Genomic DNA, 16,883 nt, shown 5'->3' on the forward strand with positions numbered 1-16,883 from the left:
AAAACTAAAAATAGAACTACCATATGACCCAGCAATCCCACTACTGGGCATATACCCTGAGAAAACCATAATTCAAAGAGAGTCATGTACCAAAATGTTCCTTGCAGCTCTATTTACAATAGCCAGGACATGGAAGCAACCTAAGTGTCCATCAACAGATGAATGGATAAAGAAGATGTGGCACATATATACAATGGAATATTACTCAGCCATAAAAAGAAACGAAATTGAGTTATTTGTAGTGAGGTGGATGGACCTAGAGTCTGTCATACAGAGTGAAGTAAGTCAGAAAGAGAAAAACAAATATCGTATGCTAACACGTATATATGGAATATAAGAAAAAAAAAAAAAAGGTCATGAAGAACCTAGTGGCAAGACGGGAATAAAGACACAGACCTACTAGAGAATGGACTTGAGGATATGGGGAGGGAGAAGGGTAAGCTGTGACAAAGTGAGAGAGTGGCATGGACATATATACACTACCAAACATAAAATAGATAGCTAGTGGGAAGCAGCCGCATAGCACAGGGAGATCAGCTTGGTGCTTTGCGACCACCTAGAGGGGTGGGATAGGGAGTGTGGGAGAGAGGCAAGAGGGAGGGGATATGGAGATATATGTATACATATAGCTGATTCACTTTGTTATACAGCAGAAACTAACACAACGTTGTAAAGCAATTATACTCTGATAAAGATGTTAAAAAAAAAAAAAAGAATGCAAGGTTTAACTCCATGTAAGCCTAATTTATATTCTTCAGGTGGATTCTGTGTCCCTAATTTTTTTTTTATCATTAGGATCTGGCTATATTAGCAATTCATAATTTATTTTTAAACCTTAGTGTATAAAATTACTCCTTTGAAATTAAAGGCACATCTTGCCGGAATGAGATTGATAGCTATCACTGGGTGCTACTTCCCACTCAAGTTCAGAGGCACACCTGTCATTTATCAAAACCAGAGCGTGAGTATGAAAGTTGAAAGAAAACTTAACAAAAAAATCTGTCATCTTTGTGCTATCCCTTGTGACTCACTTGCTTCTGTACCAGTGACAAGTTCCTCTTCCTGGGGGGCAGGCTTCCACCTGCCTCTGCATCACCCCCAGGCACCGTCACCAAATCCTGGCTGTTCTTTCCCCTAAATATTACTGAAACCTGTCTCTCCATGGACACTGCTACTGGCCTCGCCTGAGCTACCATCGCCTCTTGTCAGGATTTCCGCAGGAACCTCCTGTTTTCCTACCTCTGTTCCTGTCTTCCAACAACTGATTCTCCACAAAGCAGTCAGAGCAATAATTTTTAAATGCAGGTCTGATGGTGTCTTTCTCCTCCTTCAGCCCTTCAGTGGCTCTTAGGCTAACACTGGAGTCAGACTCAGCACACCAGGGCTCAGCTCTACCTGGTGCCTGCCGCCTCGGGGCGCATTTCCTACTTACACCTACTCAAACCATGCTGATCTTTTCAATTCCTAATTTGGTTAAGTCCTACTGTCTCTCAGGCCTCACTTCTTCAGAGTGGGCTTCGCTGACCGTTGGCACTTTTCACCCTTGCAATTAATGATGAATTGTGTGATTTCATATCTAGTACTCGTTAACCCACCTAGACTGAGTTCCTGGAGTCAGGGCCGAGCCTGCCTTGTTTAATCCTGCACGCTGGGCTGTCCTAGTGCCTGGCGCTAGGCCACCATGAGGCTAATAATAAATATCTATTTGAATATGTGAATAGTCGTAGCCCACATGTGCTTCTCTGCATCCTGAAGACTCTTCCTTCAGACAAAAACAAAAGGAAAAAACCTCCTATTGTTGGAAACACTTAAATACCAATTCAAAGCCATCAATAGGTATGATTAACTATCATCCTGTACTATCCTAACTACAACTGATAATTGACTATTTTAAATAAGATCTTGTAGATGAGAGAAATTACATAGGGACCAGCTAATAAGGGGTACCTTGATGGGTGCTTACACTTTGATAGGGTCCAGGGTAAGGCTAGAAACTCAATTTATTCTTCAGCCAGTGATGTTCAGATTCTGGGACTCACCAGACTTCCGATGCTGCACATTAATTTACAGTGTGTCACGTAATTGTCAGGCACCGCTGGTGTCTGTTCAGAAGCACATTTCTCTGCTGTGCAGTCCACGTAGGAAGCTGGATTGTATTCCCAGGGTTGGGAGCCATGAAATCAAAGGTCAAGAGAGCATATGGCCTAAATATTTGTACCAGGCCATGCTGGCTCTAAATGAACTCTCTGAAACAAAATTATCAGAAATCAACATTTTGAACAATGCGTCATATATTGATTCCATTTCTCTGTCCTCAGATGCTTTTTCCGTCTCTATATATTACAAAGTAATCTTGTTCATGTCCTAAATCGTTTGCTTTTGTTTTGTTAAATTGATTCCCCTGCAGTCCCTGACCCCGCATTGAGGTTGCATGTGTTTTCCCCACAGCTCCAGTTCTAATGGCAGAAGCTGTACTAAATGGAGGCAATGTAACATCACAGAGCAAAGTTATGTTTAAACTAAGTAAAAGCCTCTCAAATATGAAATAGATTTTTAAGTGGTTAAGGTAGAGCTGATTAAGTAAACTAAGTGTCACTAACTGAAAACTAATTGACATTTTAAAGAAAGCAAAATAAACAGGAAACAAATTGCTTTTTAAAAAAAGTTTAAAAGTTGTGAAAGCACCCCCAAGGAGTATAAAAGCTAACCATTTGTAAACTAGTAGATGAAAAACATTTCTCTCTAACCAATTTGCTTTAGAATATTATTTAGAATATTTATTAAAGCTAGAGATTAAAAATGAAAAGGAATAAAATAAAATTCATGAAAAAAAGTGCCAGACAAGCAAGTCACACTTAACTGCTCAAAACAAAATTTTTTTAAAAAATTGTAAGCTGAAAATACGTCATAAATTCCAAAGCACTCATGAAAAGCTATAAGACAGCTCCTTTGTATATAAAAATTATCTCTAAGCTTCAATTCATTCTCAAAAGGGGATTAATAAAAGTTTAAATATGCATAAAAATTATAAAACTACGCTATCCATGGTACACAATATATGGGAAACTTTGTGACTAGAAACGTTTGTCTTTGACCTTGCATGCTGACAGCCATCATCCCTGTCCGGTATAGAATGGGATCAAATTGTGGCAAATCAAGTAAAAATGCACTCTCCTGACTTTTGTTGCTGAAATATCACCATAAGTAACTCAAGAGAAAAGTAGGCTCTTCTTTATTCTAAGAAAAGAATATCTAAACTTCCTTTCAGTGCTGCCTTTCAGAGTTTGCAAAAGGTAAAATTTCAGTTCATTTACTATTGCAATTTCTTTTTACAGATGTGCCTCCAGAATATTAAAAAAAATTGCCAAAATTTGTTAAAGTGTTTAGAATCTTTTTAAAATTGAAGTATAGTTGATTTATAATATTGTGTTAGTTTCAGGTGTACAGCAAAGTGATTCTGTTATATATATATATTTTTCAGATTATTTTCCATTACTGGTTATTACAAGATATTGAATATAGTTCCATGTGTTATATAGTAACTCCTTGATGCTAAAGTACTTAAAATCTTTACACTAATGTTTAGATAAAGTCATTTTTACAAAAGCCTTCTTTTTTTCTTCATTTTGGTGGACGATTACCTGACCTGGCTTTGTACCGTGCATTTTTGTTAAACCTCATTTTTATATTCATATGTGCATTTCTCTAACCAATACCATCTTGGTATGGCTTTATGATATTGCCACCTAAGACTTTGAAAGCTTCCATACTTTGTACAATTGCAGGCATAAATTTATCTCAAATGTCAGAGGAAGTGAAGCCAAAGGCTAAATTCCGTAGAAACAGAACTCTCATGTCTGCAGTCCAGGCAATGATTTGGTCTCTCTGCTTGCCACAGGGCAATCTGTAGGAAAAAACAGAATTAAAGTGCCCTTTTAAACAGGGCTAGTTCATCTAAATCATTTTCCCAAAAGTCATTCTACAATCTGAGAAAGCTAGTACCTCATTAATCAAATGTTTAGTTGACGTTTACTATAGTAGGAATAGAGTGGGCTTAGTTGAGTCTTGGCAGGGTCTGCAACAGGTGTGTCTGTGCTGTAATTCTGATTCAATTGTGGCCATCTGATTTAGTGAGTGCCAGCTCCTCAGGGCCCAAATGAACTGCTTCCCTTCTCCCTGGGAGGCACACATTTTTGTTGGGTTATGTGGGCAAATGCAAAATGGGCTAAAGGCTTTGATCCTCCCTACATTTCGAGGCTTTTACTAAGGGCTTTCCACTCCCCCGTCAAGTACCCCTCAGGACAACATATTTTGTCACCTTCTAAGCATCCCCTCACTCATTCCTCTACTGCTCCAGCCACCTCTTTTCTAGCTTCTCACAAGTCCAAGGAAAATGTCTTGAGGCCAAATCACTAGACCTTAAGCCTGGAGAACATGGAGTCTCTACTGCTACCCAAGAGCATCATAGATACTAAAGACTTTATTTTGTTGGTTGGTTGGTTGGTTGATGTTGATTGGAGGAGAAAGGTGGAAAGAAGCCAGAGAGGGCAGTTGTCCTGGTGATCAGCTCTCTTGAGCGTAGCTCCAGTTAGGGACTGACTACTCTGGACTTTACTCCCAAGATTAGGAAGGGAGTCCCAGGAGAACAATGAGGTAGGATCCCCGTGACTTGATGCCACTGCCATGAGCATTTTTATGGTGGAGTGAGTGCCAAGGAACTGCCCTGACCTGACACTGCCTAATTTCCTGCAAATGTGTCTGACTTTATATGATTGGAGTCAAAGTAGTGAGAGGGTAAAACTGTGCCTGGCGGTCTGTGTAACTTGTTTAAAATAATGGGCTAATTAAGGCTGAGAAGACTGAGAAAGTGATGAGGGGATATTCTGGAGATCAAAGAGGAAGAGCTGAACTTAGTTAAGGGTGGGATTGTTGTATTGCCAATGACAGTAATGAAATCCCTGTGTCCACCGTGGATTGAACATTTACACCTGGACTGCTGCTTTCTGATTGGGACGGGGACTCAAATAGCCTAGCAGTCACACGTGTTGTCACGTGTCTTTTGCCAAGAAGTCATTGTTTCTGTCTTCCTTCTCTGACTAGGTGTTAGACTGGATTGAAAACCACGGCGAGGCCTTTCTCAGCAAGCACACAGGGGTCGGGAAGTCTTTGCATCGAGCCCGGGCCCTGCAGAAGAGGCACGATGACTTTGAAGAGGTGGCTCAGGTGAGATGCTGTGTATGGTTGTATGCGTGTGTGGAGCGGTGAGGGAGACCAGGGCTGTGGCTTTGGTGTTTGGTGGGGCACGTTGGGTGGATAGCCCATGGCTTCTGGGCTGCCTTCCCGCCTGATGCAGGGAGACCCTTGTCTGCTCTAGGATCACTAGGTGAGTGGTAAATTAGTATTTTGTCAACTGTGATCAGTTGCAGTGGAAAGAGTAAGGCAGGGAAGGGACAGCTGGGAAATGTATCACTAAGGGATGGAGAGGTGGATGCTGCCGGAGTAGTGAGGGTGACAAAGCTAGAGTTTGCCACATCACGGCTTTAGTCAGGGCTGGCTCTGATTCCGTTACATAGGCAGCCCTCAGTGGGGGTGTCCTGCTGGGCATTGTCCCGAGCCCCAGCCTCACCCGGGGAGGCGACCAGCCCCAGACAGATGTGAGCTGTGGGTGTGAAAGGAGAGGGCCTGCCAAGAGCTAAAGGAATCTGCTGGCGGACAGGAAGTAGTGGGAGCAGACCAGGGCTGCTCCCCATCCCTAGGGGAGCTGCAAGGGATGCTGGAGAGTGAGAGGCCTGACGGAGCCAGAGAGACCATGTCAGCAGTGACCTGAACCTGCGGAGGCAGGTGGATGAGACCCAACCTAGGGGATAAAGAAAACCTCATAGGTAATCTCTGTGCACTGTTGGTTGGAATGTAAAATGGTGCAGCCACTGTTAAAAACAGTATGGCAGTTCGTCAAAAAATTAAACATAGAATTACCATATGATTCAGCAATCCCACTTCTGAGTATAAACCCAAAAGAATTAAAAGCAAGGATGCGAAAAGATATTTGTACACCCATGTTCAAGCAGCATTTTTCACAGTAAACAAAAGGTGGAAGCAACCTAAGTGTCCATCGACAGATGAATAGATAAACCAAATATGGTATATACATGTAATGGAATATTATTTGGTCTTAAAAAGTAAGGAAGTATGACACATGCTACAGCATGGATGAACCTTGAAGATACTATGCTATGTGAAATGTCAGTCACAAAAGGACAAATATCGTATGAGTCCACTTATATGAAGTACCTAAAATAGTCAAATTTATGGAGATAGAAGGTAGAAGGGTGGTTGCCAAGTGCTGATGGAGAGTTATTATTTAGTGGGTGCAGAGTTTCAGTTTTGCAAGGTGGAGATTTTTGGAGATGGATGGTGGTGATGGTTGCACAACAGTGTGACTCAGTGCCCCTGAACTTTTAAGTTTTCTGTTACGTTTATTTTACCACGACCACCAGTACCACCACGACAAGAACAAAAACCAGCCTCATAGCCACACAAGGATCTTTTACAGCATGAGCTGGACTATGCCAACATGATACAGACACAGGCCCAACGTGCCTCTGGTGGACAAGATGTATTACAGACTCAGAATATCTGGGTGGCCAGGCATTCTGGTGCCTGTCCAGTCTGTTAGGGGGCGAAGGGTGGAAGAGGGTCATCCAGACTCCCTGCCTGCTGAGAGTGGGCATTGTGGTACCTGGGACCATCTGTTGGAATAGAGCCATCCCATAGCTTTGGTGCCCCTGCCTTTTGGCTGTCCTGTGGTTCAGCCCTCCTCACTTGGGAAGGACATCCCCAGAGCCACCCACCGCCCTGATCCAGCCCACTCCTCCTTGCTCTCTTACTGCTGTGGCCTCACAGGCAATGCCAGCTGTGGTCACAGGCCCACGAGGGGGCTGTCATTTTTGTGTGTTGTTACAACCAAACAAGCCTCGTGGCCTCCCCAACCTCAACCTCATTTCTCCCAGTTGCTCCTCCACCTTCTCGCTGGTGCCTGATATGCCCTTCCCATGGGACAATGCCTTTCAGTTAGTGCCAGAGACACATTAACTTAAATTCATACTAAAGAAAGGATGGACACATTTTTGAGAGCTTATGGGCCTGTTAAGTGTTTTGTCTCCCACCAACCCTGAACGATAGACAGTATCAGCCTTGTCTTATAGAAGACGACACTAAGGATCAGAAAGTCCTGCAGTGCCTTTGTCATCTAGCTTGTTGGTGGTTCTGTGGGGATTTCAACCCAGGTGTGAGTCCAGACCCGTGTTCTCACCCTAACCCCATGCTGTCCCTCCTTACTGAGGTGGAGGAATTGGGTATAAAATTCATTGCCAGTGTCCTCATGGAAAGTACAGGACAAAGAGCAAGAATGGGGTAGCGGAGGCTTCCCGTGTTGCAGGCATTATTTTCCCTGGTCCTGTCAACGAGTAATCTTTTGATATAATCCACTTGTCTCTGCCTCTGCTTCCTGATAAGACTGTGTCTTTATGAGAGAGAAGAGAGTATGTACCTTCCAAAAGGCTCCTGCTTTTAGGAGGTTTTAGGAGGATGCGGACCACAAAGGGAACACCTCAGTGAAGGGCCATGAGATCACTGCATCATTCTCCTGTAAATAAGCCTCTAGAAATGGGTCTCGTAGTCTGGAAATGAATCCTGTCTTGTTCCCTCATCCCTATTCTGGGGAAGGGAGTGGGCAGTGGAGCTGCCTAGCATCCTGGAATTGGTAGTCCACGTAGGAAAACCACCTCCAACCATGGCCAAGGCAGGTGGGTGGTCAGCAGCCACCTGCCTCAGCCCTGCTTTTTTCTGTGCAGTGTGACCATCACGCTCAGGTACTGAGAAAGGGGGCAACCCAGGCAGGAAAAGGCGCTCTTTTTCTTGCTTCTCTCCTCACTAGGTGAGGGCCACTGGGAGGAGAGAAGTGAATTTAGTCAGGAATTGGATAGTTCTTGAGTTAGTCAGAGATCAGTGACACACAGTGAAAGAATTAGAAACCTGTTCCTGGTTGTTGTGGGCTGCTGCTTATGAGATACGGTCAGGAAGGGCATCGCACATGGTGTGAAGTAGGAGACTGGGGGCCACTGGTCAGCAGCACTACACAGGGTCATGATTCAGTGAAGGAACCTCTTTCAGCTTTGTGATTTTATGATTCTTTGACCTGAGGCTGGTATGACAAGGGAACTCTGAGCTCCCATTCTCTGCATTCAGATTTTAAAAATGGTCTTGAGTCAAAGTAGGAAGAGAGCTGTTTCATCTGTCACTACTGGACATGTGCCCTTCTGCAGGGAAGAGCAGAGAAATGGCTACCCGTGGGGAGGGGTCCAGGGGCAGCATAAAGGCCCTGAACGAACACCTTTTCACTCTTGGGATAGTGGGGGCACCTTTGATTCTCACCATTGGTTGCTCTTTGGAGTAAAGCCATTTAAGGCAGTCATTAAAATAAATACAAATGATACCTGTGAAGAATGAATGTAGCAATTCATTATCTGTCATTAAACTTTAACTTAAATCTTGTGTTGATTAGCTCTTGAACACATTTTAAATTCTTCAACTATCATTTGAAGGAAATGAATAAATATTTATGATCCTCCCTTCATCCTGCAGATGGCACTCTTTGAATAGCCTACGTAGAAGCCGAGCTGCGTGAGGAAAGGAGCCTCAGTCATGACAGCCTGACAGGCAGGTGGTGAGGAGCCAGGGCCAGGGGATGCACCAAGGGGCTCTCTCTACAGGTGTTTCTAGTCTAAGCTACTGAGATTGTCCATGCTCAAATAGAAGAGCTGGGGACCAGTGGGAACCCCTCCTGCTCCAGATAGATACTTGACTCGAGTTGCCTATAAACTCATCAAATGACTTAGGCCATAGCGTAAATCAGATTTTTAAAAAACACTTATTACTTATATATACATATATACATACATGTATATATATATATTTTATATATATATATATATATAATATATATATATATGGTGTGTGTGTGTGTTGCACATTAGCTGTCATTGGGAGTATGAACAGGCATAGGGATGGAATTGCTACCCGTAAGAGCATAGCTTTCAGGGTACAGATGCATCCATATCTGCCCAAGAAGTAGAGTGGGCAGTGGTACTGACATTTTGTCCTGAGATATTTGCTGTGACTCAGTAGGGGAGTACTCAAGTGCCTGTGGTTTAGAGAGCAGCTGTGCCTGCTGTTAGTGGTCTGCTTTATGACCTCATTATCTGAAATGCCAGACTCTCTGTAGGCTAGTTTAGTCAAAATAGCAAGCATTTACATTCAAATATATATTATTTAAAATCTCAAAGCACCAAGTCACATTTAAGCAGCTAAGCATCAGTGTAACATTTTTGAAAGAACAGAGCATTCAAAGAAAGATTTAAAGAAATATAAAAACATGGGCACAATTAAGTACTTCATTCAATAATCTCTAGTTAGTTATTTCTCTAGCTGACCCTTGCTTTTTCTTCAAACTTGAATAGAATACATTTAAAAAAAAACAACAAAACCCATTCTGAGCCTTGGGGACAAAATAGGCAAAAATGGAAGGGAAACATTTTAGTGGACCCATCAGTGACCTTGCCCATTAAAGATATTCAAAGTGTAATCAGCTAACCTACCAGAGTACTAAGGGCGACCAGAATAGGGTAATCCATAGAGATGGAAAGCCTCTGCCCACAGAGTTGGACAGTTGCATTCAGTTTCCATGTCCCATCAAGTCTCTGTGTTGGGCACTGTGGAAAATGAAAGAGATGCACAGTTTCTGTCTTGAGGAACTCACAGTCTAATGAAAAACATGCAGCCAGAGTATTCTAAACCTCTAAGAAGTCCCACAATGAGGGAGGAGACGTAATCTTTCCTCTTTTAAGGTTTTCAAGGAGTGCATCTAGTGAAACCAAGATAAACCCTTAGTTCATTTGGTGATCCAAAAAAAACACCTGCCTTGCGGTAGTGTAGTGACCTTTGGAGTACGTTCCATCTTTCTTTTCATGCCTGAGATGGTAACCAAGTATAGCAGCTGCAAATGCAAGCAGAAGGGAGAGGGGGGAGAGATTAAACAGGTACTTTTCCACACTCCAGTTTCTTTTTTTTTTTCACATTCTATTTTTTATTTTTTTATTTTTTTATTTTTTTAACATCTTTATTGGAGTATAATTGCTTTACAATGGTGTGCTGGTTGCTGCTGTATAACAAAGTGAATCAGCTATATGTATACATACATCCCCATATCTCCTCCCTCTTGTGTCTTCTACCCTCCCCAGTTTCTTAGAGATGATGAAAGGTTCTTAGGCAGGATGAAAAAAGATAGAAAGAAAGCCAGGAAAATGCTCATAAATTAATGTCATGAAGTGGGCAAGTGGAAGAATGTGAAATGGCAGAGAAATGAAGGACAGTCTTACCCTTTGGATCTTGCCTGGCACTGTTCCCATTGGGGTGGACTCAGGACATTCCTTCCAGAAAGCACTAGGGAGAAGTTACTGGCATGAGCTGATGGGAGGGGTCTTGTGACCACTGTCAGGAAGAAGAAAGATGTTTTATATGGTGGTTAATTCCCAAACAAGGGTTTTGAAGGTCACGTTGTATACACTTGATGTGGAAAATTGAGAAAGGGTCGGAGCCAATATCCAAGATATTATAGAAAGCCTGCCAAGAACTTCTTATCAAGACTATGAATTGTCCCCCCACTTTTGTTGCTTCCTGTGTGGAACAAATGGCAAACTCAGAAGAAACTGGGACTGTATTCCTAATGACTTGAAAGTTCTGGGTAGCACACTGAAAGATTAGAAAGCACAGGTGGTATATTTATCTCTTGTTCTGTGTGATGGCAGTGACTGTGGAAAAGAAGGGAGGCTGAGAAATAAATGGCTACTTGTGTAGATGGTGTTTTAAAAAGTCTTCTGGACTATATCCTACAGAGCCAGGATGATGGACTTCTGGCAAGGGGCAGAGTGCATCTTGTAAAGATTGGGAAGGGTGTGCTTTGGCAGAAAACCTTGTTGATCTGTCTAGAAGGATTTAAGCGAATTTTGAAGTAGAAGGAGAAAATTACCCCAGTAAAGCCAAAAGCAGACATGTGAGGCCCACGGGTGACACAGAAAGAAGCATCTTCTGAAGGAAATGCCCTTAGGTCAACTTAAGTTAAAGAAAAATACCAAGAATACAGATTGCAAACAGTATTTATAGCCTTATCTGTATATCAACAAAAGGCATGTGTAACAAGTAAGGTACTTAAACTTTAACACAAGAAGATAAATATAAATATTCCTGAGATTTTAGGGTATTGAGCTCGTAAGTAAAAAATGGCAATTGAAGAAGTTTGTCTGTTTAAAAGACTCGTTTAATAAGAGGGGTGAGGATATATAAGAAAGGTTCTCATCTATATGAGATTTACAAACCTGAGGGTAGTAAACAATATGGAGACATAATAGAGATTAAAGGAAAGCAAACAAAAAGCCATGATTGTGACTGGAGAGGACCATAATATCCTCCATCAGATGGAGGATATGGGAAATTTTGATATAATTTCAGTTCTGGCTCAAGGAAAACTATGGTGGTTATGAGAGCCCTCAAATTTCCTGGCATCTCCTGTGAATTCTGTGACACCATAAATAAAACATCAATAAGTTGATGAGAGCAAAGTGTTCTACAATGTAGAGAGCGGATCATTGTAGAAAAGCTCAAAAGAGTATAGATTATGTCTAGACTCTCTCGAGAACCTTGACTTTTAGATAAAAAGGTTTAGACATTGCTCTTAGAACAAAGGAGAATAGTAAAGACTTTTTTTTTTTTAATTTATTTATTTATGGCTGTGTTGGGTCTTCATTTCTGTGCAAGGGCTTTTTCTAGTTGTGGCAAGCGGAGGCCACTCTTCATCGCAGTGCACGGGCCTCTCACTATTGCGGCCTCTCTTGTTGCGGAGCACAGGCTCCAGACGCGCAGGCTCAGCAATTGTGGCTCACGGGCCTAGTTGCTCCGCGGCACGTGGGATCTTCCCAGACCAGGGCTCGAACCCATGTCCCCTGCATTGGCAGGCAGATTCTCAACCACTGCGCCACCAGGGAAGCCCGAGTAAAGACTTTTGAGTGATGATGCAAATTAAAATATAATCTCTAAACCAGAGAAATAAGGATTTCTCTATATACTGTTTAGATCACATATAGAATACTGTGTCTAATTCTAGAAAATATATTTTCAAAAGGATATTGACAAACTATGCTGTAATTGTTGGAAGGCTGCCAAGATAGTGAAGTTGAAGTAATTGGGTATGTCCAATTCTGAGTAAATATTTTTTTTTATGGAAGGGGAGGTGGGTTTGATAGTTGAAAGTTTCCTATAGAAGAGATAGGGTGGAAGGTATAGTGAAGCTAATTTTAGCTTAATTCACGTATCATTTCTAACACACACGGTTGCTTTTTTATGAGCTGTCTAAAACCAGAATGAAATATCTTGTGATGTAGTGTGCTTCTCATCATGGGAGGTTTTCCAGCAGAGGCAACCCTTTTTTCCCTAGGATATGTAAAAAGCTAAAAACAAACAAATAAATAAAAAGAAACCAAGACTACCTTTTCTGGACCCTGTTTCTCCTCCCCTTGAAAGCCCAAGTTCTTGAGAGAACAGTTTATATTTGCATCTGCCCTTACTTCCTTACCTCCTAGATGCCCTTTGACCTCCTCCATTGGGCTTCTATTCTCTCTGGCCAACAGAGGTTAATCTTACCAAAGTCTCCACCTGAATGTTTCTTTTTGTTTGTTAAATCCAAAGGATACTTTTCAGATATTAATTGGTCTTCCTGAAGCATTTGACCCTGTTAACCACTTCCTCCTTTTTAAATTCACTTGTCCTCAGCCTGCCATGACACCTGGCTCTCTTGGTTTCTTTATGTCTTTCTGACTGGTCCTTCTTAGACTCTTCTCCTTTATGCCCAGGATTTGTTCCCAGACCTTCTCTTCTCACTTTATGATTTTATACTGCATGATTTTATACTCTTTCCCACCCTCAGCTGCCCCCCTACTCTGATGGCTTCCAAATCTGTGTCTCATCTCTCATCTCACCCCTGTGCTTCCTGTTCGAAAACACACTGGCTTTCTGGACACTTCCACTTTGACTTTTCAGAGAGTTCTCAAACCCAATGTGTCCAAAATTTATTTGATCATCTCCTGCCCCTTCCAGGTGTGCTCTTCCCCCTGTATTCCCTGTGCTGGTGAAGAGCACCAACCACCTGCTTGAGCCAGAAACTTGGGAGTCATTCTTAACTCTCACCCCTCATGAGCCCTTCACAAAGTCCTACTGATTCTATGTCTTTAATATGTCCCTTTCCTCCTATCTTCATTGCCACTGCCCTAGAGCAGAGTCTCATTATCTCTTGATTGGATTATTGCAATATCCTCCTGTTTTCCCTGACTCTAGTCATGGTCTCCTTAAATCCATGCCCAAATTGCTACCAGAGTGGTTTTCCTAAAATGCACATCTCATCATGCTACTCCATTTGTTATGGAACTCATAGGTGTCGTCCCATTGGTATAAAGGTCAAACTCTTGATATTATAAACCTTTAACGACCTGGCTGCTGACTTCTCTGGTTTTACCTTTTATCCCTCCTGTGCTCCCTCTACCCCATTCGACACTCCTGTCTCCCAGAGTTTACCTGAACATGTCATGCTCTCAAGTCTCAGTGCTGTCTCCTCTTTAATCCTTCCCAGCTCTTTAACTTTGACTACCCCGACCAACTTCTGTTCGTCTTTGAACACTCATCTCAAGTATCGCCTCTTCAGGAAGCCTTCAGTGGCCTCCATAGCTTGGATTGAATACCCCTTTTCTAAGGCATCCACTTTTTCTGGTCACATCCCTATCATGGTAGTTATCATGCAGTGTCATAATCAATTTTATGATGGCCTCACTCCCCAGCTATGACCTTCCTTAGAGCAGGAATTTTATTTTATTAGCCTTTTTATCCCAATGCCTAGCATGGTGAGCCTAACATGCAATTGGTGCTTGAAAAGGAATGAATGGTATTCATTCCTTTGTTGGGTGGATATCAGGCCAGGTGATGTCTAAGGTCCTTTCCAACTCTAAGAATGATAAATGGAAGAGAGGTAGATTAGATGAATATTCATAAAAACACAGGCCCCAGGAACATATAACCTGGGACCTAACTGAGAGCCATCTTCATAGAATTAGTAGGATTGCCCTGAGCTGGAGTTAGCATGGACAGCCCCAGTCCAGGATCTGGCACTTGGGAAGAAGCATCTTTGGAGCCAAATTTTGAGTGAGTTCTTTGGACTCTTCCATATTTTTTTACCTGAAAAAAAAAAACAAAAACAAAAAAACCTAAAACATTATTTCAGATGAAATTATTTCCTGTGAATTGGTTTCATAGGAAACCAATTTTGACAAGAGGGCATGGTAATCCTTACTCAGTTCATTTCCCCAGCCTCACTAAGTTTCCATGATTTTCCGGCTGAGATAGTTATCATCACACTGTGCCTGACTGCTAGGGAGGCTTTAACCCTCTCCCTCTGTTAGTTGAAATGTGACGAAGTTCTTTTTCCCTTTCAAAAATTCTCCCGTGTTGGAGATGAATAAGATTGGTTCTTTTCAAGGGGATCTTAAAGGCAACAACAAAAGAAAAGGTAAATTAGACAAAAGAAGTATACCGATTTTATGTTAAGTATATTGATTTGAGTCCAAACAACTCTAGTCATACTTTTTATTCAGTCTGTCGTGTTCACTGATAGACATGTTTTCCTTCTCCCTGTTGAGGAGATCCTAATAACAACAGCAGTAATGATAATAACAATAACACTTACTGAGTACTTTCTGTGTGCCAGACACTGTCCGCTTCATTCTCATAACATCCCATGAGTTAGGTATTGATACTCCCACTTACAGATAAGGAGTCGGAGGCAAAGAGGTGAAATAATAGCTCAAGTTGGCAAAGCTAGTAAGGGGTGGAACTGGGATTCAAACCCAGTAGTCTGGCTCCAGAGCCCAGGCTCTCAACTCCTTTGCCACAGAGTGTCTTTTTTTTTTTTTTTAAACATCTTTATTGAAGTATAATTGCTTTACAATGGTGTGTTAGTTTCTGCTTTATAACAAAGTGAATCAGTTATACATATACATATGTTCCCATATCTCTTCCCTCTTGCATCTCCCTCCCTCCCACCCTCCCTATCCCACCCCTCTAGGTGCTCACAAAGCACCGAGCTGATCTCCCTGTGCTATGCGGCTGCTTCCCACTAGCTATCTATTTTACATTTGGTAGTGTATATATGTCCATGACACTCTCTCACCCTGTCACATCTCACCCCTCCCCCTCCCCATATCCTCAAGTCCATTCTCTAGTAGGTCTGTGTCTTTATTCCCGTCTTGCCACTAGGTTCTTCATGACCTTTTTTTTTTTTTTTTCTTAGATTCCATATATATGTGTTAGCATACTGTATTTGTTTTTCTCTTTCTGACTTACTTCACTCTGTATGACAGACTCTGACTCCATCCACCTCATTACAAATACCTCCATTTCATTTCTTTTTATGGCTGAGTAATATTCCATTGTATATATGTGCCACATCTTCTTTATCCATTCATCCGATGATGGACACCTAGGTTGCTTCCATGTCCTGGCTATTGTAAACAGAGCTGCAATGAATATTTTGGTACATGACTCTTTCTGAATTATGGTTTTCTCAGGGTATATGCCCAGTAGTGGGATTGCTGGGTCATATGGTGGTTCTATTTTTAGTTTTTTAAGGAACCTCCATACTGTTCTCCATAGTGGCTGTATCAATTTACATTCCCACCAACAGTGCAAGAGGGTTCCCTTTTCTCCACACCCTCTCCAGCATTTATTGTTTCTAGATTTTTTGATGATGGCCATTCTGACCGGTGTGAGATGATACCTCATTGTAGTTTTGATTTGCATTTCTCTAATGATTAATGATGTTGAGCATTCTTTCATGTGTCTGTTGGCAATCTGTATATCTTCTTTGGAGAAATGTCTATGTAGGTCTTCTGCCCATTTTTGGATTGGCCACAGAGTCTCTTGATTCACAAAAGCTTTGGATGTCTCTGGGATTGGGCCTAGCAGTGTCCTCCGTTTCACCCCAGAACCAGTTCCTAATCTTCTTTCTATGTGTGGATCCAGGTAGCCCCTCAGACAACCATGTGTTAGCACTGTGGCCACAGGACTGCTGAGTGACAGTCTTTCCCTCCTTGTGCCTAATAATTCCCTTGGACTCCAGGGTCACCTTCATGAACCTCTATGACATCTTCTTCATCTAAAAGCTCTATGTGACCTCAGGGCTCTGGGAATCCTATGACTGCCTCTCATCTTTCTCTACCCATCCTCTGCCTTATCTGAAACACGTGTACCCACTATTGGTGACAGCTGGCTCTGTTCTCTGCTGGCGCTTGTCCTGTTTAACAATTAACTTGGCCAGTATCTAGCCTGAGTCTTCATTTCCATTTTCTAGCACAAAGTGGACTACACTTGGCCCAGCCCAGAATATTATTTTGTCTTTCTTTTTTTTTTTAAATTAATTAATTTATTTTTGGCTGCATTGGGTCTTGGTTGCTGCACGTGGGCCTTGGTTGCTGCACATGGGCTTTCTCTAGTTGCGGTGAGCAGGGGTTACTCTTCGTTGTGGTGTGTGGGCTTCTCATTGAGGTGGCTTCTCTTGTTGCGGAGGACAGGCTCTAGGCGCGCGGGCTTCAGTAGTTGTGGCTCATGGGCTCTAGAGCGCAGGCTCAGTAGTTGTGGCACACGGGCTTAGTTGCTCCGCAGCATGTGGGATCTTCCTGGACCAGGGATCGAATCTGTGTCCCCTGCATTGGCAGGCGGATTCTTAACCA

At 42.3% G+C, this 16,883-nt stretch overlaps 1 protein-coding gene across 10 annotated transcripts in view; it reads left to right on the forward strand.

The window, feature by feature from the left end:
* The window catches only part of KALRN (kalirin RhoGEF kinase), a 653,671-nt gene that overhangs the window by 296,963 nt on the left and 339,825 nt on the right, over positions 1-16,883 (forward strand). For all 10 annotated transcript variants that reach the window (XM_061194271.1, XM_061194272.1, XM_061194273.1 and 7 more), the window contains one exon: positions 5,101-5,223. In XM_061194271.1, the coding sequence (XP_061050254.1) occupies positions 5,101-5,223 (123 nt within the window). The remainder of the gene's footprint in view (positions 1-5,100; positions 5,224-16,883) is intronic.

This window comes from Eubalaena glacialis, chromosome 6 (genome assembly GCF_028564815.1).
Source record: "Eubalaena glacialis isolate mEubGla1 chromosome 6, mEubGla1.1.hap2.+ XY, whole genome shotgun sequence".
Classification (NCBI taxonomy): domain Eukaryota; kingdom Metazoa; phylum Chordata; class Mammalia; order Artiodactyla; family Balaenidae; genus Eubalaena; species Eubalaena glacialis.